This window comes from Engystomops pustulosus, chromosome 7, assembly GCF_040894005.1.
Source record: "Engystomops pustulosus chromosome 7, aEngPut4.maternal, whole genome shotgun sequence".
In the NCBI taxonomy this organism is placed as follows: Eukaryota; Metazoa; Chordata; class Amphibia; order Anura; family Leptodactylidae; genus Engystomops; species Engystomops pustulosus.
This window is the reverse complement of record NC_092417.1, coordinates 168,765,043-168,791,630: the sequence shown is the minus strand read 5'-3', so window position 1 is coordinate 168,791,630 and position 26,588 is coordinate 168,765,043. Positions and strand designations below refer to the sequence as shown.

General features: G+C 43.9%; 1 protein-coding gene across 2 annotated transcripts; it reads right to left on the bottom strand.

The window, feature by feature from the left end:
- Nucleotides 1–737: 737 nt before the first annotated feature.
- Nucleotides 738–26,588, bottom strand: LOC140071300 (alpha-1,3-mannosyl-glycoprotein 4-beta-N-acetylglucosaminyltransferase C-like). 2 transcript variants are annotated; one of them, XM_072118889.1, is made up of 4 exons: nucleotides 26,509–26,588; nucleotides 4,671–4,819; nucleotides 4,235–4,340; nucleotides 738–2,877 (listed from the first exon to the last, which is right to left on the bottom strand). In XM_072118889.1, exons 2-4 carry the CDS (start codon nucleotides 4,794–4,796, stop codon nucleotides 1,709–1,711), a joined length of 1,401 nt encoding a protein of 466 aa, XP_071974990.1. In that variant the 5' UTR covers nucleotides 4,797–4,819; nucleotides 26,509–26,588; the 3' UTR covers nucleotides 738–1,708. The 2 variants fall into 2 exon arrangements, with proteins under 2 accessions (XP_071974990.1, XP_071974991.1); XM_072118890.1 differs by lacking the exon at nucleotides 26,509–26,588 and having other exon boundaries at nucleotides 4,671–5,178.

Here is a 26,588-nt window from a genome sequence, read left to right as displayed (position 1 = left end):
CATAGGGGGCAGTATTATAGTAGTTATATTCCTGTACATAGGGGGCAGTATTATAGTAGTTATATTCCTGTACATAGGGGGCAGTATTATAGTAGTTATATCCTTGTACATAGGGGGCAGTATTATAGTAGTTATATTCCTGTACATAGGGGGCAGTATTATAGTAGTTATATTCTTGTACATAGGGGGCAGTATTATAGTAGTTATATTCCTGTACATAGGGGGCAGTATTATAGTAGTTATATTCCTGTACATAGGGGGCAGTATTATAGTAGTTATATTCTTGTACATAGGGGGCAGTATTATAGTAGTTATATTCTTGTACATAGGGGGCAGTATTATAGTAGTTATATTCCTGTAGATACGGGGCAGTATTATAGTAGTTATATTCTTGTACATAGGGGGCAGTATTATAGTAGTTATATTCTTGTACATAGGGGGCAGTATTATAGTAGTTATATTCTTGTACATAGGGGGCAGTATTATAGTAGTTATATTCCTGTACATAGGGGGCAGTATTATAGTAGTTATATTCCTGTACATAGGGGGCAGTATTATAGTAGTTATATCCTTGTACATAGGGGGCAGTATTATAGTAGTTATATTCCTGTACATAGGGGGCAGTATTATAGTAGTTATATTCTTGTACATAGGGGGCAGTATTATAGTAGTTATATTCCTGTACATAGGGGGCAGTATTATAGTAGTTATATTCCTGTACATAGGGGGCAGTATTATAGTAGTTATATTCTTGTACATAGGGGGCAGTATTATAGTAGTTATATTCTTGTACATAGGGGGCAGTATTATAGTAGTTATATTCCTGTAGATACGGGGCAGTATTATAGTAGTTATATTCTTGTACATAGGGGGCAGTATTATAGTAGTTATATTCTTGTACATAGGGGGCAGTATTATAGTAGTTATATTCTTGTACATAGGGGGCAGTATTATAGTAGTTATATTCCTGTACATAGGGGGCAGTATTATAGTAGTTATATTCCTGTACATAGGGGGCAGTATTATAGTAGTTATATCCTTGTGCATAGGGGGCAGTATTATAGTAGTTATATTCCTGTACATAGGGGGCAGTATTATAGTAGTTATATTCTTGTACATAGGGGGCAGTATTAAATTACTTGAAATCTTGCATAAAATATTATAGTAGTCATATTCTTAGGAAAATCTCTGTCACCTTGACCTTGGAATACTATTTGTTATTTGTAATTAACGTTGGCACTAATATAAAGTCGATGGACCAGTTCCTGAGCAGGTTATAACAATAAATGTTCTCACAACATTTTCTTTTCCCTCCCCTCTATACTTTAGCCAGTTTTTGCAATATGCATTACATAGCAGCAGGCAAGAAAATAGACTAAGCTTCTCCCAGTGGTATATGAAATCTACAGATACACATACCGGGTGGGAAAGACACTATTAATACTTATAAAACACAATAATTAAAAAAATAGAAATAATTGAGCAAAAACTACCAAAATGAGTAATTTCTTCAAGAAACGAAAAAAATTTGCCCTATTTTTTTTTTCTCTTAAATTACAGTTCTTTTTTTTTTTTTTTAAATACAATATGATTTCCCCGCTGTTCAGTGATGTTTGGCGTCTGGCTGCGGCTTGTAGGGAGCAATCATATGACTACCGCGGGAATAATCGGGGGAGTCTCATGGAAAGAGCGATACAAAAGAGATCAATCACGGATGAGATGAGGTGTCATTATACGTCTTCTCCTTCCTGACCCAAATACCTACTTTCCGTATTATAAGCCAGTCATCCTGGGGTGCAGAGACCTGAATTTTAAGGCAGTCTATCGACCCCCCTGTTGCGTCGTCCATATTCTCAAGTGAAAAAATTCCGTTTTGGAACTCTCCAATTTTGGTAAAGGTTTTGCAGGTTTTTGTATTCTGCTCTATTTCTCTTCCTAGCTGTACGTTCCCTGATTTTAGGACATCTTTAGGATGTTCCAGAGTCCCGGTAATGATACTTATTTGTTTAATGTTAGTCGGTTTTTGGAAAACCATTGTGTAATGTTGGTTAGATTTTAGCTCCATGCCCCAAAAGAACCTGGAACCGGCGAAGCAAAGGTTATCCGGATTGTTGTCTTTATAAACCTTAATATCCGTAAAGCACAAAGCCGGGGGGTGATCTCCGTACTCCGCCACCACTTCCACAAAGTCTTTGTCCTTCAGCTTATTGTAATTGCCCTGGAAAGAGGAATATGTTCCCATGTGTTGGAAGAGAGACGGTTTATAGCGGATGATGTCCGGCTGAGCTTTGGATTTATAAAACAGGTCCAGGAGCCAATCACACGGCATCTCGTCGTAGAAGAGGAGCAGGAAACGGGCCAGTTTTGCAAGGTCTTCATTATGGTAAAGTTTTCCAATGTATCCCAAGTTCGAAAAAGTGATAGTAGTCCAAGGAGACTTGTACTCATTGATGTATTTCTTAATGGTTGTAAGAAAGTTCAAAGAAACCGTCACGTCGTCCTCTAACATAAGATAATAACGAGACAGATTGGCACAAAAGTTGACCAGGAAGGCGTAATCCACATTCTGCTTCGAGCGGAACTTGACTCTTGAGACGGCGTCATTGTAGTTCCTCTTCAGGCCGTCCAGCGGTGGGTAGGTATTCATAAAGCTGCTGATGACTAGGAGGTGACCCGCAGCGATTTCGGAAGGGAAGTGTTTTTGGATTTCCTCCGCGGTGTCCTGGTTATCCGTGACCCTTTGATTAGCCAGGAAGATGACCACCACCAAGTCACTCAACTCGTCCTGTCTGCAGTGGCTGAAGATGGACTGGATTGTGGTCAGCAGATAGTTTTCTTTATGTCTCTTCACAGAAGAAATACCAATAGATAGAAATCCTGCCGTAAAAATATGATAAATATATTATTGTATTGGTTCATTTAGTGCTTGATCATCATTGGGGTCGTCTCGTCTAGTGTCTACTCTGTTCAGGATCTGGATACACAGAGTGAAGTCTCTCTCTCTCTGGAGGACAAGTCCCATCCTGCATTGCACTTATAAGTCACTGATGCGAATGGATACAATGGGGCAGATTTACTTACCCGGCCCATTCGCGATCCAGCGGCGCGTTCTCTGCGGTGGATTCGGGTCCGGCCGGGATTCATTAAGGTAGTTCCTCCGATGTCCACCAGGTGGCGCTGCTGTGCTGAAGAGCATCGGAACGCACTCAAGTACACCGGCCTATTCCTGGTGAAGGTAAGTGCAAGCTCCGCAACACATTTTTTTTTAAAAATGCGTCATTTTTCCGAATCCGTCAGGTTTTCGTTCGGCCACGCCCCCCGATTTCCGTCGCGTGCATGCCAGCGCCGATGTGCCACAATCCGATCGCGTGCGCCAAAATCCCGGGGCAATACAGGGGAAATCGGCGCAAATCGGAAATATTCAGGTAACACGTCGGGAAAACGCGAATCGGGCCCTTAGTAAATGACCCCCATTGTATTCCTTCTCTGCGAAGGTGAAGCATGGATATTAAAAGTTGTGAAATTCACCCTGCGGCTTAAAGGGGTTGACCACTTTTCAATAAATTTTCCATTAGATATGTCTTTGCATGTACCAGTGTCTCTGCCTCCTTTGATAGCTTCAGCCTTTCCCTGTGCTTTCCATGCTGCCTCCTCATATATACACAGCTTCACCTCTCTCTCTGCATCCGCCTGTCCTCATGGCATCTCCCACTGTGTATCTATTTTTACTGTCCGTCCTCACAAATGGAAAAAGGAAGAGGGGCGGGAGCTGAATGAGTTGTAACTCTCCTGCTACAGCTCCTCCTATTCATCAGAGCTCAGATATGTAAACAAAGAATCACAGAGTCTGCACATAGTACAAAAAGTAAATAGCAGGAATGTTTAATCACTCAAACATTGAGGGGTTATAATTAAGGCAGTAAAGGCAACTTATGTAAAAGAGTGACCGATCCCTTTAATTCACATGTTTACCATGATTACGCTGACAGAAATGTCTATTCTCTTGGCTACTTTGGGGGTTCCTATAAACATGATTGAGGAGTGGACACACACGTTAAGAAGCACCCAGCACTCCACACCCCCCCCCCCTCCACAATTGGGATATTAATATTAAAATTACTTCTTCCAATATATTTGTAGTTCTGGTTACATTTTATGTTCTGATTCCCTATTAGGGCGATACCAAATTTCCATGTGAAATATTTCATCCCCCCCTGAAGTCTGACTGACTCACTTTTTGTTCCAGAAGGAGAACCCAGTAGTTGTTTATAGGGGATGTCAAGACTTTGTAGAGCGTCGCGCTTCACATCAAACAAGCGGTTGTCCTGCACGTCTCTCATCTGTAAACCCAGAAATAGAAAGTGAATGAGCCAATTATTCTGTATATTTCTATAACATGCGAACAGAGGCATAACATGTAACCACTGGGCCTCTTACAGAATATATACCAGAACCAGAACCCCAAGCTTTTATCTGTCATCTATAGCACTGGTGTCCTGATTAGAGGAAAATCCTAGGTCCCCCTCAGGGTCCAGATGTGACCACATCCAATGCAACCCCTTAAGTTACCCCTTGTATGTAAAGTAATCAATCAATCGCTGAGTTGATCAGTATTCACACTGTGCCCCATAATCTTGTCCTGCTCCTAGTACGGTGGTGATCAGCATTACCTGGAGATACGGATCAGACGGGTCTGGACACCCCACATCAGCCGGAACCCGGGTGATCATGACCAGGACACAAAGAGAAAAACACAGAACAGTCAGAACTTTCCAGACATGGAACCTTCTCTTCATCTTCTGGAGACACTAATGCAGTTCTGTAGTAGTTCAAAATAGATACAGATAGTTACAGTCAGATACATACATGTACAGTGTCACAGCTATATATATATATTACTACTGTTACTGTAACATAATGACACAATGACTACACTAAATATGTATATATCACTACTGTAACATAATGACAACACAATATCTACACTAAATATAGTGTCCTCCATGCTCCGGGTACAATCATCTGCTTACAGTCTCACAGATCAGATGTCACTGGAGAGAAGAACAATTCTCACGCACAAGAATAGGAAGAAAACTAATGGAAGAGCTCAGTGGTAACCCAAAGTACTGAGAATCACACCCAGGAGAAGTAGTACTGTGCACCAGCCATATATATATATATATATATATATATATATATATATATACAGGAGAAGTGGTACTGTGCACCGGCCATATATATACAGGAGAAGTGGTACTGTGCACTGTCCATATATATACAGGAGAAGTGGTACTGTGCACTGTCCATATATATACAGGAGAAGTGGTACTGTGCACTGTCCATATATATACAGGAGAAGTGGTACTGTGCACTGTCCATATATATACAGGATAAGTGGTACTGTGCACTGTCCATATATACAGGAGAAGTGGTACTGTGCACTGTCTATATATATACAGGAGAAGTGGTACTGTGCACTGGCCATATATATACAGGAGAAGTGATACTGTGCACTGTCCATATATATACAGGAGAAGTGGTACTGTGCACTGTCTATATATATACAGGAGAAGTGGTACTGTGCACCGGCCATATATATACAGGAGAAGTGATACTGTGCACTGTCCATATATATACAGGAGAAGTGGTACTGTGCACTGCCCATATATATACAGGAGAATTGGTACTGTGCACTGTCCATATATACAGGAGAAGTGGTACTGTGCACTGCCCATATATATACAGGAGAAGTGGTACTGTTCACTGTCCATATATATACAGGAGAAGTGGTACTGTGCACTGTCCATATATATACAGGAGAAGTGGTACTGTGCACTGTCCATATATATACAGGAGAAGTGGTACTGTGCACTGTCCATATATATACAGGAGAAGTGTACTGTGCACTGTCCATATATATATACAGGAGAAGTGGTACTGTGCACTGTCCATATATATACAGGAGAAGTGGTACTGTGCACTGTCCATATATATACAGGAGAAGTGGTACTGTGCACTGTCCATATATACAGGAGAAGTGGTACTGTGCACTGTCCATATATACAGGAGAAGTGGTACTGTGCACTGTCCATATATATACAGGAGAAGTGGTACTGTGCACTGTCCATATATATACAGGAGAAGTGGTACTGTGCACCGGCCATATATACAGGAGAAGTGGTACTGTGCACTGTCCATATATATACAGGAGAAGTGGTACTGTGCACTGTCCATATATATATACAGGAGAAGTGGTACTGTGCACTGTCCATATATATATACAGGAGAAGTGGTACTGTGCACTGTACATATATATACAGGAGAAGTGGTACTGTGCACTGTCCATATATATACAGGAGAAGTGGTACTGTGCACTGCCCATATATATACAGGAGAAGTGGTACTGTGCACTGTCCATATATACAGGAGAAGTGGTACTGTGCACCGGCCATATATACAGGAGAAGTGGTACTGTGCACTGTCCATATATATACAGGAGAAGTGGTACTGTGCACTGTCCATATATATATACAGGAGAAGTGGTACTGTGCACTGTCCATATATATATACAGGAGAAGTGGTACTGTGCACTGTACATATATATACAGGAGAAGTGGTACTGTGCACTGTCCATATATATATACAGGAGAAGTGGTACTGTGCACTGTCCATATATTTACAGGAGAAGTAGTACTGTGCACTGTCCATATATACAGGAGAAGTGGTACTGTGCACTGTCCATATATATACAGGAGAAGTGGTACTGTGCACTGTCCATATATATACAGGAGAAGTGGTACTGTGCACTGTCCATATATATATACAGGAGAAGTGGTACTGTGCACTGTCCATATATTTACAGGAGAAGTAGTACTGTGCACTGTCCATATATACAGGAGAAGTGGTACTGTGCACTGTCCATATATATACAGGAGAAGTGGTACTGTGCACTGTCCATATATATACAGGAGAAGTGGTACTGTGCCCTGTCCATATATACAGGAGAAGTGGTACTGTGTACTGTCCATATATACAGGAGAAGTGGTACTGTGTACTGTCCATATATATACAGGAGAAGTGGTACTGTGCACTGTCCATATATATACAGGAGAAGTGGTACTGTGCACCGTCCATATATATACAGGAGAAGTGGTACTGTGCACCGGCCATATATATACAGGAGAAGTGGTACTGTGCACCGTCCATATATATACAGGAGAAGTGGTACTGTGCACTGTCCATATATATACAGGAGAAGTGGTACTGTGCACTGTCCATATATATACAGGAGAAGTGGTACTGTGCACTGTCCATATATATATATATATACAGGAGAAGTGGTACTGTGCACTGTCCATATATATACAGGAGAAGTGGTACTGTGCACTGTCCATATATATACAGGAGAAGTGGTACTGTGCACTGTCCATATATATACAGGAGAAGTGGTACTGTGCACTGTCCATATATATATATATACAGGAGAAGTGGTACTGTGCACTGTCCATATATATACAGGAGAAGTGATACTGTGCACTGTCCATATATATACAGGAGAAGTGGTACTGTGCACTGTCCATATATATACAGGAGAAGTGGTACTGTGCACTGTCCATATATATACAGGAGAAGTGGTACTGTGCACTGTCCATATATATATATATATATACAGGAGAAGTGGTACTGTGCACTGTCCATATATATATACAGGAGAAGTAGTACTGTGCACCAGCCATATATATATATATATATACAGGAGAAGTGGTACTGTGCACCGGCCATGTATATACAGGAGAAGTGGTACTGTGCACTGTCCATATATATACAGGAGAAGTGGTACTGTGCACTGTCCATATATATATACAGGAGAAGTGGTACTGTGCACTGTCCATATATATATATACAGGAGAAGTGGTACTGTGCACCGGCCATATACACACAGGAGAAGTGGTACTGTGCACTGTCCATATATATACAGGAGAAGTGGTACTGTGCACTGTCCATATATACAGGAGAAGTGATACTGTGCACTGTCCATATATACAGGAGAAGTGGTACTGTGCATTGTCCATATATATACAGGAGAAGTGGTACTGTGCACCGTCCATATATACAGGAGAAGTGGTACTGTGCACTGTCCATATATATATACAGGACAGGAGAAGTGGTACTGTGCACCGTCCATATATATATACAGGACAGGAGAAGTGGTACTGTGCACTGTCCATATATATATACAGGAGAAGTGGTACTGTGCCCTGTCCATATATATATATATACAGGAGAAGTGGTACTGTGCACTGTCCATATATATACAGGAGAAGTGTTACTGTGCACTGTCCATATATATATATATACAGGATAAATGGTACTGTGCACTGTCCATATATATACAGGAGAAGTGTTACTGTGCACTGTCCATATATATACAGGAGAAGTGGTACTGTGCACTGTCCATATATATACAGGAGAAGTGGTACTGTGCACTGTCCATATATATATACAGGAGAAGTGGTACTGTGCACTGTCCATATATATACAGGAGAAGTGGTACTGTGCACTGTCCATATATATACAGGAGAAGTGGTACTGTGCACTGTCCATATATATATACAGGAGAAGTGGTACTGTGCACTGTCCATATATATATACAGGAGAAGTGGTACTGTACACTGTCCACATATATATATACAGGATAAATGGTACTGTGCACTGTCCATATATATACAGGAGAAGTGTTACTGTGCACTGTCCATATATATATACAGGAGAAGTGGTACTGTGCACTGTCCATATATATATACAGGAAAAGTGGTACTGTGTACTGTCCATATATATATACAGGAGAAGTGGTACTGTGCACTGTCCATATATATACAGGAGAAGTGGTACTGTGCACTGTCCATATATATACAGGAGAAGTGGTACTGTGCACTGTCCATATATATACAGGAGAAGTGGTACTGTACACTGTCCACATATATATATACAGGATAAATGGTACTGTGCACTGTCCATATATATACAGGAGAAGTGTTACTGTGCACTGTCCATATATATACAGGAGAAGTGGTACTGTGCACTGTCCATATATATACAGGAAAAGTGGTACTGTGTACTGTCCATATATATATACAGGAGAAGTGGTACTGTGCACTGTCCATATATATACAGGAGAAGTGGTACTGTGCACTGTCCATATATATACAGGAGAAGTGGTACTGTGCACTGTCCATATATATACAGGAGAAGTGGTACTGTGCACTGTCCATATATATATACAGGAGAAGTGGTACTGTGCACTGTCCATATATATATACAGGAGAAGTGGTACTGTGCACTGTCCATATATATACAGGAGAAGTGGTACTGTGCACTGTCCATATATATACAGGAGAAGTGGTACTGTGCACTGTCCATATATATATACAGGAGAAGTGGTACTGTGCACTGTCCATATATATATACAGGAGAACTGGTACTGTGCACTGTCCATATATATATATATACAGGAGAAGTGGTACTGTGCACTGTCCACATATATACAGGAGAAGTGGTACTGTGCACTGTCCATATATACAGGAGAAGTGGTACTGTGCACTGTCCATATATATACAGGAGAAGTGGTACTGTGCACTGTCCATATATATACAGGAGAAGTGGTACTGTGCACTGTCCATATATATACAGGAGAAGTGGTACTGTGCACTGTCCATATATATACAGGAGAAGTGGTACTGTGCACTGTCCATATATATACAGGAGAAGTGGTACTGTGCACTGTCCATATATATACAGGAGAAGTGGTACTGTGCACTGTCCATATATACAGGAGAAGTGGTACTGTGCACTGTCCATATATATACAGGAGAAGTGGTACTGTGCACTGTCCATATATATACAGGAGAAGTGGTACTGTGCACTGTCCATATATATACAGGAGAAGTGGTACTGTGCACTGTCCATATATATACAGGAGAAGTGGTACTGTGCACTGCCCATATATATACAGGAGAAGTGGTACTGTGCACTGTCCATATATATATACAGGAGAAGTGGTACTGTGCACTGTCCATATATACAGGAGAAGTGGTACTGTGCACTGTCCATATATATATACAGGAGAAGTGGTACTGTGCCCTTTCCATATATATACAGGAGAAGTGGTACTGTGCACTGTCCATATATATACAGGAGAAGTGGTACTGTGCACTGTCCATATATATACAGGAGAAGTGGTACTGTGCACTGTCCATATATATACAGGAGAAGTAGTACTGTGCACTGTCCATATATATACAGGAGAAGTGGTACTGTGCACTGTCCATATATATACAGGAGAAGTAGTACTGTGCACTGTCCATATATATATACAGGAGAAGTGGTACTGTGCACTTTCCATATATATACAGGAGAAGTGGTACTGTGCACTGTCCATATATATACTGGAGAAGTGGTACTGTGCACTGTCCATATATACAGGAGAAGTGGTACTGTGCACTGTCCATATATATACAGGAGAAGTAGTACTGTGCACTGTCCATATATATACAGGAGAAGTGGTACTGTGCACTGTCCATATATATACAGGAGAAGTAGTACTGTGCACTGTCCATATATATATACAGGAGAAGTGGTACTGTGCACTGTCCATATATATACTGGAGAAGTGGTACTGTGCACTGTCCATATACACTCACCGGCCACTTTATTAGGTACACCATGCTAGTAACGGGTTGGACCCCCTTTTGCCTTCAGAACTGCCTCAATTCTTCGTGGCATAGATACAACAAGGTGCTGGAAGCTCCTCAGAGATTTTGCTCCATATTGACATGATGGCATCACACAGTTGCCGTTGATACAAGGCAGGATGGATCCACGCTTTCATGTTGTTGATGCCAAATTCTGACCCTACCATCCGAATGTCGCAGCAGAAATCGAGACTCATCAGACCAGGCAACGTTTTTCCAATCTTCTACTGTCCAATTTCCATGAGCTTGTGCAAATTGTAGCTTCAGTTTCCTGTTCTTAGCTGAAAGGAGTGGCACCCGGTGTGGTCTTCTGCTGCTGTAGCCCATCTGCCTCAAAGTTCTATGTACTGTGCGTTCAGAGATGCTCTTCTGCCTACCTTGGTTGTAACGGGTGGCGATTTGAGTCACTGTTGCCTTTCTATCAGCTCGAACCAGTCTGCCCATTCTCCTCTGACCTCTGGCATCAACAAGGCATTTCCGCCCACAGAACTGCCGCTCACTGGATGTTTTTTCTTTTTCGGACCATTCTCTGTAAACCCTAGAGATGGTTGTGCGTGAAAATCCCAGTAGATCAGCAGTTTCTGAAATACTCAGACCAGCCCTTCTGGCACCAACAACCATGCCACGTTCAAAGGCCTCAAATCACCTTTCTTCCCCATACTGATGCTCGGTGTGAACTGCAGGAGATTGTCTTGACCATGTCTACATGCCTAAATGCACTGAGTTGCCGCCATGTGATTGGCTGATTAGAAATTAAGTGTTAACGAGCAGTTGGACGGGTGTACCTAATAAAGTGGCCGGTGAGTGTATATACATTCAGTATATTATGTGTATATCCTTGAGTACTCCCATGGCTGTGTGATTTCTGCAGACCGTTTTTCTCGAGAGGAAGTCTCATACACAGATGTTGTACAGTTATTTATGCAATGACAGGAACAGGAAACCAAAAGTGTCATAATGCAGGTTGGCCTCAGCTAGTAACAGGCAGCGGTTATCTGACATGTCTACAGGCTCATGCTTTATTTCATGAACTATTGGACAAATCTGATTTTCTAGACATGTTACTTGTGACGTCCGGTGTGGGTTTCCTCGAAGGGCTGTGCCTTTAATAAGCGTCACTCCCTCTTTTCACTGACTTGGTTGTGTAAACTGATAATGACCCCCAGAGGGCCGGGGAGGGGTGCACCAGCCATGAAGAGAGTTGAGCCTCTTGCCTTAGGCAGCGCCCACCTGCAGCAAGATGGAAGGCAGCGTTGGGGGTGCAGTCACCTGATATAAAGCAGTGTCTCTTCACAGAGAAAAATAACCTGTCATATAATTCCTGGATGGGGTGTTCTGTTACACGTCTCGGGCAGCAGAGAGTTTAGGTTAACATCTAGGAATGGGGAACAGGTTTCTGCGTTTATCCAGTACTTCAGTTTTTCATCAGTGCCCCTGGTTGGAGCACATTCCTCCAATGAGTGGCCTCCTCAAATCTAGAGACAACAAAGACACTGGGGGTCATTTACTAAGGGCCCGATTCGCGTTTTCCCGACGTGTTACTCGAATATTTCCGATTTGCGACGATTTTCCCTGTATTGCGGGATTTTGGCTCACGCAATCGGATTTTGGCGCATCGGTGCCGACGTGCACGCAACAGAAATCGGGGGCGTGGCCGAACGAAAACCCAACGGATTCGGAAAAACCGCCGCATTTAAAAAAAGAAAATTGTCGCAAGACTTGCACTTACCTTCACTAGGAATAGGCCTGTGAACTCGAGTGTGTTCCAATGCTCTTCAGCGCAGCAGCGCCACCTGGTGGACTTCGGAGGAACTACCTTAATGAATCCCGGCCGGACCCGAATCCACCGCAGAGAATGCGCCGCTGGATCGCGAATGGACCGGGGAAGTAAATCTGCCCCAATGACCTCCCATGGTCAAAGAAAGTGGCACCCCAGGGTTTAAGGAAGCCACTCATTGGCCAGAGCGGGAGCCGTGCTTCCCTGGAATTTTCCATTGGTGACAGTTTCGATAACGAAAGTACCGGAGCAGCACAGGAGCTGGTACATGGTGCACTTTATTTTTTTTTATCAGACATGCTGTAGTCTGCATGGGAGCTGTATACCAAAAACCCCACAAGAGTTTCAAGACTGCTTGCAATGTCTGACGATAACCCACAAATTAGGTGCAAAAGTGCAATATTTATTGTCAAAACCCGGACTGGAATCTCCAGAGAGATTTGTAAATCTTTGGTCGCACTCCTGATTTTGGATTACAAATACCAATGAAGATGACGGCCGTGTGATCATAGCCTCAGGTCTGCTGTAGAGTATTCAAGACAAAAGAAAGTGTTACAATAGGAGAGAATGTATACATTCACACTTGTCCTGTATACGAGTTATATTATATAGAAAGTGTTCAAGTAGCAAAACTGCAAATCATAAGACAATTATATAGTCACCAGTGATAAAAATCAGAGATAGTGAGGAGCTTTGTGATAAGGAGCCGGTGATTTTGTGTTCCAGGTTGTGTGTATAATGTTGTAACATGGTTGTAATAGATGAATGTGTAACAAGTCATTGAACTGATGACATTTCTTGTTGTTCCTAATGTATGTGGTGTATTTATTACTCCGGATTTTCGACAGCGTGTGCCACAGAAAGCTACAATCTATCGGCACCTGCCAAATCACAGATAAGACCTGACTTCCAGGGTGTTGTGCATACCAAGCTATCCATCAGTGTAAGATGTATTGGGGCAGATTTACTTACCCGGTGCATTCACGATCCAGCGGCGCGTTCTCTGCGGTGGATTCGGGTCCGGACGGGATTCATTAAGGCAGTTCCTCCGACGTCCACCAGGTGGCGCTGCTGCGCTGAAGAGCATCGGAACGCACTCAAGTTCACCGGCCTATTCCTAGTGATGGTAAGTGCAAGCTCCGCGACATTTATTTTTTTTTTTTAAATGCAGCGGTTTTTCCGAATCCGTCAGGTTTTCATTCGGCCACGCCCCCGATTTCCGTCGCGTACATGCCAGCGCCGATACGCCACAATCCGATCGCATGCGCCAAAATCCTGGGGCAATTCAGGGGAAATCGGCGCAAATCGGAAATATTCGGGTAACACGTCAGGAAAAGCAAATCGGGCCCTTAGTAAATGACCCCGAATATATCTATTAAATCTTTCGCTAAAGCCGGGTATCAAAACTGAACTTTTACTTAATCTATGATAAAACCATGAGAGATGCCACATAAGACAAAACAGTCCAGACACACAAGCGGTCTCCTCACACAATGTTAGAATGTCACTCCAAATATGGATGGATTTTACCACTCGTGAAGAAGAAGGGAGGCTGCACAAAGTGACCATGAGGCTGCAAATTGTCTGAAGGGCACACAATGACCCATCATTTCATCACTGCTGACAATAGATGATGTCACAGCTTATCTCCTCCCCCCTCCCTGTACAATGACTTCTATATAGATAACAATGACCCATCATTTCATCACTACTGACAATAGATGATGTCACAGCTTATCTCCTCCTCCTCCCTGTACAATGACCTCTATATAGATAACAATGACCCATCATTTCATCACTACTGACAATAGATGATGTCACAGCTTATCTCCTCCCCCTCCCTGTACAATGACCTCTATATAGATAACACTGACCCCTCATTACATCACTACTGACAATAGATGATGTCACAGCTTATCTCCTCCTCCTCCCTGTACAATGACCTCTATATAGATAACACTGACCCATCATTACATCACTACTGACAATAGATGATGTCACAGCTTATCTCCTCCCCCTCCCTGTACAATGACCTCTATATAGATAACACTGACCCATCATTACATCACTACTGACAATAGATGATGTCACAGCTTATCTCCTCCTCCTCCCTGTACAATGACCTCTATATAGATAACACTGACCCATCATTACATCACTACTGACAATAGATGATGTCACAGCTTATCTCCTCCCCCTCCCTGTACAATGACCTCTATATAGATAACACTGACCCATCATTACATCACTACTGACAATAGATGATGTCACAGCTTATCTCCTCCCCCTCCCTGTACAATGACCTCTATATAGATAACACTGACCCATCATTACATCACTACTGACAATAGATGATGTCACAGCTTATCTCCTCCCCCTCCCTGTACAATGTCCTCTATATAGATAACACTGACCCATCATTACATCACTACTGACAATAGATGATGTCACAGCTTATCTACTCCCCCTCCCTGTACAATGTCCTCTATATAGATAACACTGACCCATCATTACATCACTACGGACAATAGATGATGTCACAGCTTATCTCCTCCCCCTCCCTGTACAATGACCTCTATATAGATAACACTGACCCATCATTACATCATTACTGACAATAGATGATGTCACAGCTTATCTCCTCCCCCTCCCTGTACAATGACCTCTATATAGATAACACTGACCCATCATTACATCACTACTGACAATAGATGATGTTACAGCTTATCTCCTCCCCCTCCCTGTACAATGACATCTATATAGATAACACTGACCCATCATTACATCACTACTGACAATAGATGATGTCACAGCTTATCTCCTCCCCCTCCTGTACAATGACCTCTATATAGATAACACTGACCTATCATTACATCACTACTGACAATAGATGATGTCACAGCTTATCTCCTCCTCCCTGTACAATGACCTCTATATAGATAACACTGACCCATCATTACATCACTACTGACAATAGATGATGTCACAGCTTATCTCCTCCCCCTCCCTGTACAATGACCTCTATATAGATAACACTGACCCATCATTACATCACTACTGACAATAGATGATGTTACAGCTTATCTCCTCCCCCTCCCTGTACAATGACATCTATATAGATAACACTGACCCATCATTACATCACTACTGACAATAGATGATGTCACAGCTTATCTCCTCCCCCTCCTGTACAATGACCTCTATATAGATAACACTGACCTATCATTACATCACTACTGACAATAGATGATGTCACAGCTTATCTCCTCCTCCCTGTACAATGACCTCTATATAGATAACACTGACCCATCATTACATCACTACTGACAATAGATGATGTCACAGCTTATCTCCTCCCCCTCCCTGTACAATGACCTCTATATAGATAACACTGACCCATCATTACATCACTACTGACAATAGATGATGTCACAGCTTATCTCCTCCCCCTCCCTGTACAATGACCTCTATATAGATAACACTGACCCATCATTACATCACTACTGACAATAGATGATGTCACAGCTTATCTCCTCCCCCTCCCTGTACAATGACCTCTATATAGATAACACTGACCCATCATTACATCACTACTGACAATAGATGATGTCACAGCTTATCTCCTCCCCCTCCCTGTACAATGACCTCTATATAGATATCACTGACCCATCATTACATCACTACTGTCAATAGATGATGTCACAGCTTATCTCCTCCTCCCTGTACAATGACCTCTATATAGATAACACTGACCCATCATTACATCACTACTGACAATAGATGATGTCACAGCTTATCTCCTCCCCCCTCCCTGTACAATGACCTCTATATAGATAACACTGACCCATCATTACATCACTACTGACAATAGATGATGTCACAGCTTATCTCCTCCCCCTCCCTGTACAATGACCTCTATATAGATAACACTGACCCATCATTACATCACTACTGACAATAGATGACGTCACATCATCTATATATAAATATTAACTTTTAGTTAAATCAATATGCAAAGTCTGTATATAAGATGCATCAAACATTTTCCCTGGGAGGCTTCACAATAATTGTTAAGATGCAAAATGTAAATCCCTTGTCTGCAGATTCACTGTAATCTGTAATCCGCCTCCGTATAGTAGCGTTTAGTAATCTGTATAGTAGCGCCAATTTTATTACATCTTATAAAATGTAATAAAATACTCACAGGTCCCTTTTTTTGTACAAGTGTCCTCTTATATAAGAGGTATAACAGCAGGGGAAAGGACCCATCCCTATTTAATAATATCAGATTTGACCCTTTTAATAATTTACCTGTGAGAGGAAATAGTTTACAGAGTGAGGGGGGAGGGCGACCTGGTGTAAATCATTAATAAGCGCAGGCTGGTACCTGCTATTCCCAATCTGTGCATACGTCTCATACAATCACATCTGATACCTCTGTGCTCTATTGTGCAGCCAAGTCACCCTCTGTATACACTGTGACAGGTAAATCATTCAGAACCATGCGAGAACTTGGCCCGATTCTGTGAAGAGGGAGGGAACTAGATTTTTTTTTATTACTGAAATCGTTAGTTCTTATCTATACAGAAGCGCAATATCCTGGAAGGAGTTAAATATCCAGACTTTACACTACTGACTATTCCGGGAACTGAAACATTGCAACAATGTAGAAACAATATAACAATACAGAATCATTTATAATACTAAATTACAAAATGACTCCTCTCATTGTAGAAGTAGTGAACTTAAAGGAATCAACCATCACGGATCTAACTAATAAAGTAGATCCGGTGGCAGGTACATCTCATGTTTTGTAGTCCTATCACTTTTGTGGCCCAGAACATGATGGGGCTCATTTACTAAGGGTCGCACTGCTCACTTTCGCCAAACTGTGCGCCTTTTTTCGGGGATGATAAGGCTTGCACAGGTATTTAACAAGTGCCTGCGGTGATATTTAGGTGCACGCGATCAGTTGGGTTTTTTTTTTTGGTGCAACTGCGACAAATTAGGAGGCAAACAGGTACTCTAAGGGAAAGTTGAAAAGATCTTTCCATGCGACACAAATTAGGGGGTGTGCCGTTGGATGATCCGACTGATTCGGACTGAGCGCGGGATTTAACTTTCAAATTGTGTCCCAGGACAATGCACTTACATGCACCACTAAAAAGATGGAGGACTCCGTTGGACCTGTGCGGGGGAAGCGACACATGCAGGATATCGGGTGCAAGATCTCAGTGAATCGAGGCACAATGCATTATCATTGGACAATGCACTTTCGGTAAATTCCGGGGATGGGGTAAGTGAATGTGCCCCTATCTATCTTTTATCAGATCTATGTGCAAATTTTCTTAAGAGGCTACTGGGACATGGAGCAGCTGCGCCGTAGAGCAGGAACTACTGATTCACAGAGGATTCTGGGATGTTGAGTATCACTCCTACCCTCCTGTCCTCTGCGCACTCATCTGAGAGGCCTGAGATTCTATGGAAGGGCTCGGAAGCCTGACCTACTGCACATGTGCAGAACTGCAGCTTCTCAAACAAATGCGCGCAACTACAGCAAGCTAAGCACTGAAGACAGGAGGGCTAGGAGCGAGCTACGTGCTGAAGACAGGAGGGTTAGGAGCGAGCTATGTGCTGAAGACAGGAGGGTTAGGAGAGAGCTAAGCACTGAAGACAGGAGGGTTAGGCGCGAGCTACGTGCTGAAGACAGGAGGGTTAGGAGAGAGCTACGCACTGAAGACAGGAGGGTTAGGCGCGAGCTACGTGCTGAAGACAGGAGGGTTAGGAGAGAGCTACGCACTGAAGACAGGAGGGTTAGGAGCGAGCTACGTGCTGAAGACAGGAGGGTTAGGAGAGAGCTAAGCACTGAAGACAGGAGGGTTAGGATAGAGCTACGCGCTGAAGACAGGAGGGTTAGGAGCGAGCTACGCGCTGAAGACAGGAGGGCTAGGAGCGAGCTACGCGCTGAAGACAGGAGGGCTAGGAGCGAGCTACATGCTGAAGACAGGAGGGCTAGGAGCGAGCTACGCGCTGAAGACAGGAGGGCTAGGAGCGAGCTACGCGCTGAAGACAGGAGGGCTAGGAGCGAGCTACGCGCTGAAGACAGGAGGGCTAGGAGCGAGCTACGTGCTGAAGACAGGAGGGCTAGGAGCGAGCTACGTGCTGAAGACAGGAGGGTTAGGAGCGAGCTACGTGCTGAAGACAGGAGGGTTAGGAGAGAGCTACACGCTGAAGACAGGAGGGTTAGGAGCGAGCTACGTGCTGAAGACAGGAGGGCTAGGAGCGAGCTTTGTGCTAAAGACAGGAGGGTTAGGAGAGAGCTAAGTGCTGAAGACAGGAGGGCTAGGAGCGAGCTATGTGCTGAAGACAGGAGGGTTAGGAGCGAGCTACGCGCTGAAGACAGGAGGGCTAGGAGCGAGCTACGCGCTGAAGACAGGAGGGTTAGGAGCGAGCTACGTGCTGAAGACAGGAGGGTGCGGAGCGAGCTACGTGCTGAAGACAGGAGGGTTAGGAGCGAGCTACGTGCTGAAGACAGGAAGGTTAGGAGCGAGCTATGTGCTGAAGACAGGAGGGTTAGGAGCGAGCTATGTGCTGAAGACAGGAGGGTTAGGAGCGAGCTATGTGCTGAAGACAGGAGGGTTAGGAGCGAGCTACGTGCTGAAGACAGGAGGGTTAGGAGCGAGCTATGTGCTGAAGACAGGAGGGTTAGGAGCGAGCTACGTGCTGAAGACAGGAGGGCTAGGAGCGAGCTATGTGCTGAAGACAGGAGGGCTAGGAGCGAGCTATGTGCTGAAGACAGGAGGGTTAGGAGCGAGCTATGTGCTGAAGACAGGAGGGTTAGGAGCGAGCTACGTGCTGAAGACAGGAGGGCTAGGAGCGAGCTACGTGCTGAAGACAGGAGGGTTAGGAGCGAGCTATGTGCCGAAGAAAGGAGGGTGAGGAGCGAGCTATGTGCTGAAGACAGGAGGGTTAGGGGAGAGCTACGCGCTCAAGACAGGAACGTTAGGAGCGAGCTATTTACAATCTGCTCAGCTCTTTCTGCTCTGTAACATGCTGCCTGCAGTCTGCAGATAGGACCCTGTGCAATATGCTCTGCTTCCCCTGCTCAATAAAAACACTCTGGCTATAGATAATATACTACTTACAGTCCCTATAACCTGTAGCCCAGAAAGTGTTTAGCGTGTCAGATTTTCTGAGCCAATAACCTTTTGTTTGATAATAAATAATGAAGACAAATTTTCCAGAAAAGTGGACCAGTCACTCCCATATTGCACAATTTTTGCAGTATTATAGAGCAGAGGAGCTCGGTAAACCCGACTTACCAGAGTATAAGTCATGCTCCACAATAATGCAATGTACTGGGTGCACATTGCATGATGATAATAATCATCCCAGCCAAAGGTGCCACTCCTCATCCTCACGCGGCGCCCGCAAACCCTGCTCATCCTCGCGCGCCACCCGCAAACCCTGCTCATCCTCGCGCGCCACCCGCAAACCCTGCTCATCCTCGCGCGCCACCCGCAAACCCTGCTCATCCTGTCCAGTCCTGGCATAATAAATCCCATGCTCTCCTCATACAATCCCCAGTCTGCCAGCGATGCTATGGACCCTGTAACATCCCTTACATTCTGCATGGAGATCGTGTTGTACCCCCTTATGAACCTTTTAGACCCCTTCCTCTTGCTAAGGAGGCGCTGAGAACTTGATGGAACAAGCAACAAGATTTACCGCTCTCCGCACTTCTTTGGAACAGCTTTCAATATCATAATTTTTACTCTGTTTTGGTTTCTCATGACATGGGAGACTTGCTAGGAAAGTTTTATTGATGACTTTTTTTTCTTTAGAAAATTTGCCAATAATTGACTACAAATGTGAAAAAATAGGCTTTTTGTCATTTTTCCAATTAAAGTTTTTAAATAAGTAGTAACTTTTACCATAACATGTGATACATATGTACAGCATTATTCCATCATCCTCCTCCAGGTTCAGCTACAGATGCAGAGGGTGCATGTACTTCTGCAAAGTGAAAGTCTCCTGCAGCTTCTTCTATATTCTGCCTTCAGCAGGCTGGAGGTGGGAACAATTCAAACACCTATATCACCTGAACCCTGGCACCTAGAAACACACTTCTAGTGTCATATTAAACAGTCTCCTCTTTTATAAGATATTTGAATTGTGCAAATCGGGAATAGCTGTACATAAAAATCATTTTTTAGTACAAATTTAAGGATGAATATCTCCATTACATACAGCATATAAAGAGATTCTTCTGTTTAAAATGACATAAAAATGATGTTTCTATGTACCAGGGTTCAGGAGATATTACCGTATTTCTCGCCTTTCTCGTAGTTCAGTACGCCTTATATATGAACCGTACTTACAGACAACAGCTGCCTTGAACTGTGCACAGGTCTGCCATCTGCTGGTTATTCATCCATATAATCAGGTGCGCCTTATAATCCGGTGCACCTTATTTATGAACCAATATGTTTTAGCAGGTATTTCTTCATGGTGCGCCTTATAATAAAAAAAATGGTACCGTATTTTTTGATGTGGAACAAATAGGTGAAGATAGGAAACTTTTGACTTTCGATATATTAACCCCGCGTCGGCTGCAGTTGTTTTGAGAGGGCTTACGGGCTGACTCCTCTCCATTACCTGGGAGTGTTTCCTGCAAATTGCATTTGCCTTTTAAATCCGAGCCCCCACGGCTAAAATGCGTTTTTTTCACCAATTTCACTGCATTTGAATTTTTTTTTCCCCGCTTCCCAGTACATGACATGGAATATTAAATACCACCACTATGAAGTGCAATTTGTTACGCAGAGAACAAGCCATCATAGAGCTTGGTACATGGAAAAATAAATTTTTGAAGGTGGGGAGTGAAAAATAAAAAAGGGCCTTGGCAATAAGGGGTTAAAATAGATAGGGGTATAATTACACACAGTGATTATTATAGATATTTGCATATACAACAAACCTGTTTAAAGGAGTTGTCCACTTTCAGCAAATAATTGATATGGTTTTTGTAAGGAAAAATCCAATGTACTTTCTGTATCAATTCCTCACGGTTCTCTAGATCTCTGCTTGCTGTCCCGCTACAAATTGTCATTTGTAGAATTAGCAGTATTAGGAGGTCACATTCACTCAAATCAAACACTATTTCGATCCAAAACATCCAACAGACCAAGGTACATGTAACATGGGACCCTTCTTGTATCCGTTGAACTTGGAGTTTTGGGAGAGCTTGAATTTCTTACATGATGTCAGAATATCCTCCTGGAGCTGCTGCTTTGATGGGAACAGCCTCTCACCCTCAGATATTTTGCTTGATAATGCTCCATAGGTTCTCTATAGGGTTAAGGTCAGGGGAAGACGGTGGCCACACCATGAGATTCTCTCCTCTTATGCCCATAGTCAGGGCCGCTTCTGCCATGAGGCGAGGTGAAGTCCCCGCCTCAGGCGGCAGATAGCGGACCCCATTTAAAAGCGGCATTTTGCCGCTGGTAGCACAGACTTGCCAATGGCTGGCAGGTCCGTGCCACCTGTAAAATAAATTACATCGCCGCCTTCAAGGCGGTGATGTAATTTATAGGCAGAGCGGTGCAGCACATCGCGCCTGTGTGCACCGCTCTGCAGGACACAGGTCGGCGTGATGACGTCACCAGGTGCCCGTGCCGACCTGTGTCCCTTCACAGAGCGGCTGATGGCTGGAGGAGATGAGGGAGCTGCATGGGAGCACGGAATGGTGAGTGCAGCAGGGGGATCGCTAGATCTTCCTTCCCTCTCTCATAACGATCTGTGTCCTCAGGACACAGATCGTTATGAGACCATGTACAGGGACTGCTTTCCCCAGCAGTTGCTTCACCCAGCAGTTGCTTCACCCTCCGGGAGTAGAAGACTCCCGGAGGCTGAAGGCTGAAGGACCTTTGATGATGCAATGGTCACATGACCTGCCGGGGAAAGCAGTACACACACAGAGAGCTGCCTGAGTGAGGTAAGGGGGAGACATGACAGGGGCCAGGGAAGAACATGGGGGACTGTGTGAGGCACATTACTTACTGGGGGGCTGTGTGTGGGCACATTACTTACTGGGGGGCTGTGTGTGGGCACATTACTTACTGGGGGGCTGTGTGTGAGGCACATTACTTACTGGGGGGCTGTGTGAGGCACATTACTTACTGGGGGGCTGTGTGAGGCACATTACTTACTGGGGGGCTGTGTGAGGCACATTACTTACTGGGGGGCTGTGTGTGAGGCACATTACTTACTGGGGGGCTGTGTGTGAGGCACATTACTTACTGGGGGGCTGTGTGAGGCACATTACTTACTGGGTGGCTGTGTGTGAGGCACATTACTTACTGGGGGGCTGTGTGAGGCACATTTCTTACTGGGGGGCTGTGTGAGGCACATTTCTTACTGGGGGGCTGTGTGAGGCACATTACTTACTGGGGGCTGTGTGGGCACATTACTTACTGGGGGGCTGTGTGAGGCACATTACTTACTGGGGGGCTGTGTGAGGCACATTACTTACTGGGGGGCTGTGTGAGGCACATTACTTACTGGGGGGCTGTGTGTGGGCACATTACTTACTGGGGGGCTGTGTGTGGGCACATTACTTACTGGGGGGCTGTGTGTGGGCACATTACTTACTGGGGGGCTGTGTGTGGGCACATTACTTACTGGGGGGCTGTGTGTGGGCACATTACTTACTGGGGGGCTGTGTGTGGGCACATTACTTACTGGGGGGCTGTGTGTGGGCACATTACTTACTGGGGGGCTGTGTGTGGGCACATTACTTACTGGGGGGCTGTGTGTGGGCACATTACTTACTGGGGGGCTGTGTGTGGGCACATTACTTACTGGGGGGCTGTGTGTGAGGCACATTACTTACTGGGGGGCTGTGTGTGAGGCACATTACTTACTGGGGGGCTGTGTGTGGGCACATTACTTACTGGAGGGCTGTGTGTGGGCACATTACTTACTGGGGGGCTGTGTGTGGGCACATTACTTACTGGGGGGCTGTGTGTGGGCACATTACTTACTGGGGGGCTGTGTGTGGGCACATTACTTACTGGGGGGCTGTGTGTGGGCACATTACTTACTGGGGGGCTGTGTGTGGGCACATTACTTACTGGGGGGCTGTGTGTGGGCACATTACTTAGTGGGGGGCTGTGTGTGGGCACATTACTTAGTGGGGGGCTGTGTGTGGGCACATTACTTAGTGGGGGGCTGTGTGTGGGCACATTACTTACTGGGGGTAGCTGTGGGGGTAATTACTGGGAGACTGTGGGACACATTACATTGGGGTTGTATGGGGGAAATTTTGGGGGGTTGTATGGGAGACATTACTGGGGGTAATTGTGTGGGGCATGTATACAGCTGAGACTGGATACAGGTGGTGGGGGAGCTGAGACTGTATACGGGGTGTGGGGGGGTGTAGGCTGTGTATACAGGGGGGTAGAAGAAAGGCTGTGTATACAGGGGGATAGGGGAGAGGCTGTATATAAATGGTAGAGAGGAGAGACTATGTATACTCGGCTGTTCATTATTGGGGGAGGCTAAATTAGGGGACCTAATTGAATTACTATATATGCTCTAATTTGGGTGACTAAAGGATGTTTTATGTTGAGAATAGTTTGTTCAGTCATGTTGTGAGGATAATATATATTGGAGTCACAATCCATTATACTGTAAGTGACTGTGGTATTTTTAGGAGCGCCATGGGGAGTTGTGCTGCATGGAGTTGAAGACATTTCTTTGTGAATTCGGAGGAAAAGCAAGGCCGGAAAAAAGCGTAAAGAAGTACCCTTCCCGATGGAGTAAATGGTCACCTGTAAGGTACTAGATGTCACTAATATCTGTGTCTAATGACTACTAGTGTGTAAGGTAGCATCATCAGGGGCACGCACGTGCACGCGTACACGGGGGGGTGGGGGGGGCAGCATTTTAAAATTTCGCCTCAGGCAGCAAAAAGGCTAGAATCGGCCCTGCCCATAGTAGCCAATGACACAGAGGTATCAGCGCAGTGTGAGATGGCGCAGTAATGTCATGTGACAACATTGCAGGTCCCTTAGGCTCCTCACATTACCAAACAGTACACCATGCATATATCTCATGAAATCACAGCAGCCTGCATGGAGAGGAGTAGAAGTCCTTTCAGGCTTCCTTGATTTTTTTTTTTTTTTTTTTATTAATGTGGTCAGATATGTGCATGGGGTACAGTTTGCTAAGGTTAAGAGACTAAAGGACCTGTGATGATGTCACCCTGCTCACATGATATTAGGCCATGCCCACAACTCTCCCTATAGATCCCTAGATACCAGACAAGATTATAACTCATTTTATGTGGATTTGAGGGAAACTAAAGATAGTTTTAGGGCTCTATAGGAAGCTGTCACTAGCTATATTTATGAAAAATGTGGTGACAGGTTCCCTTTAAGTAAATCCCTACTCTGAACAGAGAATATGGAATAAGGATTAAATAGTTTGATTTCAACTATTGTCTCAGCAATAAGATTATTTGCACTGTGTTAGCCAGTGCTTAAAGAGAAGAAAACTTTGAGTTCTCAGTAGTTGATACCTTTCGTTACTACTAAGTAACAAATTCCTGATGAAGTGACCCAAGGTAAGTAGTCTCGAAAGCTTGCAACCAACATCATCCTTTGTGGTTAGCCAATCAACATCAGAGGATTCTCAGCCTTCTATTTACTACTACTGTCTCTGAGATACATGATGGTGCCGGAGGAGTAGGGCAGGAGAGCAAGGGCAGGAGACAGATCAGACATATCGAATATACATTATGCCATATACATAAATATTGGCCCAACCTGCAGATTTCGGCAATGCTGAGGTACCAAGTGCTTAGCAGATACAAGGCAGTCCCCGGGTTACGTACAGGATAGGTTCTGTAGGTTTGTTCTTAAATTGAGTTTGTATGTAAGTCGGAACCGTATACTTTATTATTGTAACCCCAGTCAAAATTTTTTTGGTCTCTTGTGACAATTGGATTTTAAAAATGTTGGGTTGTCATAAGAACCAGGATTAACAATAAATCTCAATTACAGACGCCTGTGATAACTGTTATAACTCATTATTGTAGCCTAGGACTAAAGTACAGCAAATTACCAACATTCAGAGGTCCGTTTGTAACTAGGGGTCGTATGTAAGTCAGGTGTTCTTAAGTAGAGGACCGCCTGTACTACTAAATGTGTCTGAATGGCTCCTTATTGAGAATCAGGAGGAGCCAACAGCTCTTCAGGTTGTACAAGTAGCTTAGGGAAGGTGTAAATTGACTAATGATTACAATATGACTTTGCACTTCATCTCATATCTCAGCATTTACCATCAGAAAGAAAGGAGCCCGAGATTGAGGTGATCAGCGCCCAAGTGTCACCTGCAGATCTGTGGCGAAATAGAGCGGAGGGTGCAAACTTTTAATGTCCCTGTAGATAACACAGGAAGAGCTTTCTGGCAGGTTATTGCCTCAGAAGCTCACACCACATCCTGCCGCTTACTGAGATCTCCTCAGGACGATATTGTCTTATTATTATTCACATTCATTTTTAATGTTTTACATCCAGCAGAGCTTTTATTCTCTTTGTATTGTCCTTAAAACAATGAGGGTTCCGAAGAGCGGAAGAACAATTATCTTGTACATGACACAATGTATCATTTCCCCCTGACATTGTAATAACATCACATGGTGATACCGATAGAGGAACCACAAGCGAAAAAATAACCATAAATCTGAGCCATTCAGATGGGACGTATTAGAGGATTACAATATAACAGTAATATAATAATAATAACAAAGTAACAATCACACTAGATCCTTGGGAAGTGTTATGTCCTATTCCGCCGGTGTTATATGCTACAAGTATTTGCTTTCCATACAGTCGCACGGATGAGATCTACAGCAATTGTTACAGTAAACATTTGACACCTATACCCTGCAAAGGTAAGAAACTATGTACTTACTACCCCCGCTGATACACTGTAACGCTGCGCTCCTCAGCCTGGATAAGAGATACTGAATGACCTGTGGAGACGTAACCCTG

What these genes read in the sequence shown, in the direction of transcription:
- LOC140071300 (XM_072118889.1), bottom strand. Translation starts at nt 4,796, where the DNA reads ATGAAGAGAAGGTTCCATGTCTGGAAAGTTCTGACTGTTCTGTGTTTT. An exon ending in CGTCTGATCCGTATCTCCAG is followed by an intron (nt 4,341 to 4,670) that starts GTAATGCTGATC and finishes CTGGGTTTACAG; the next exon opens with ATGAGAGACGTGCAGGACAA. An exon ending in TTCTCCTTCTGGAACAAAAA is followed by an intron (nt 2,878 to 4,234) that starts GTGAGTCAGTCA and finishes TTTTTACGGCAG; the next exon opens with GATTTCTATCTATTGGTATT.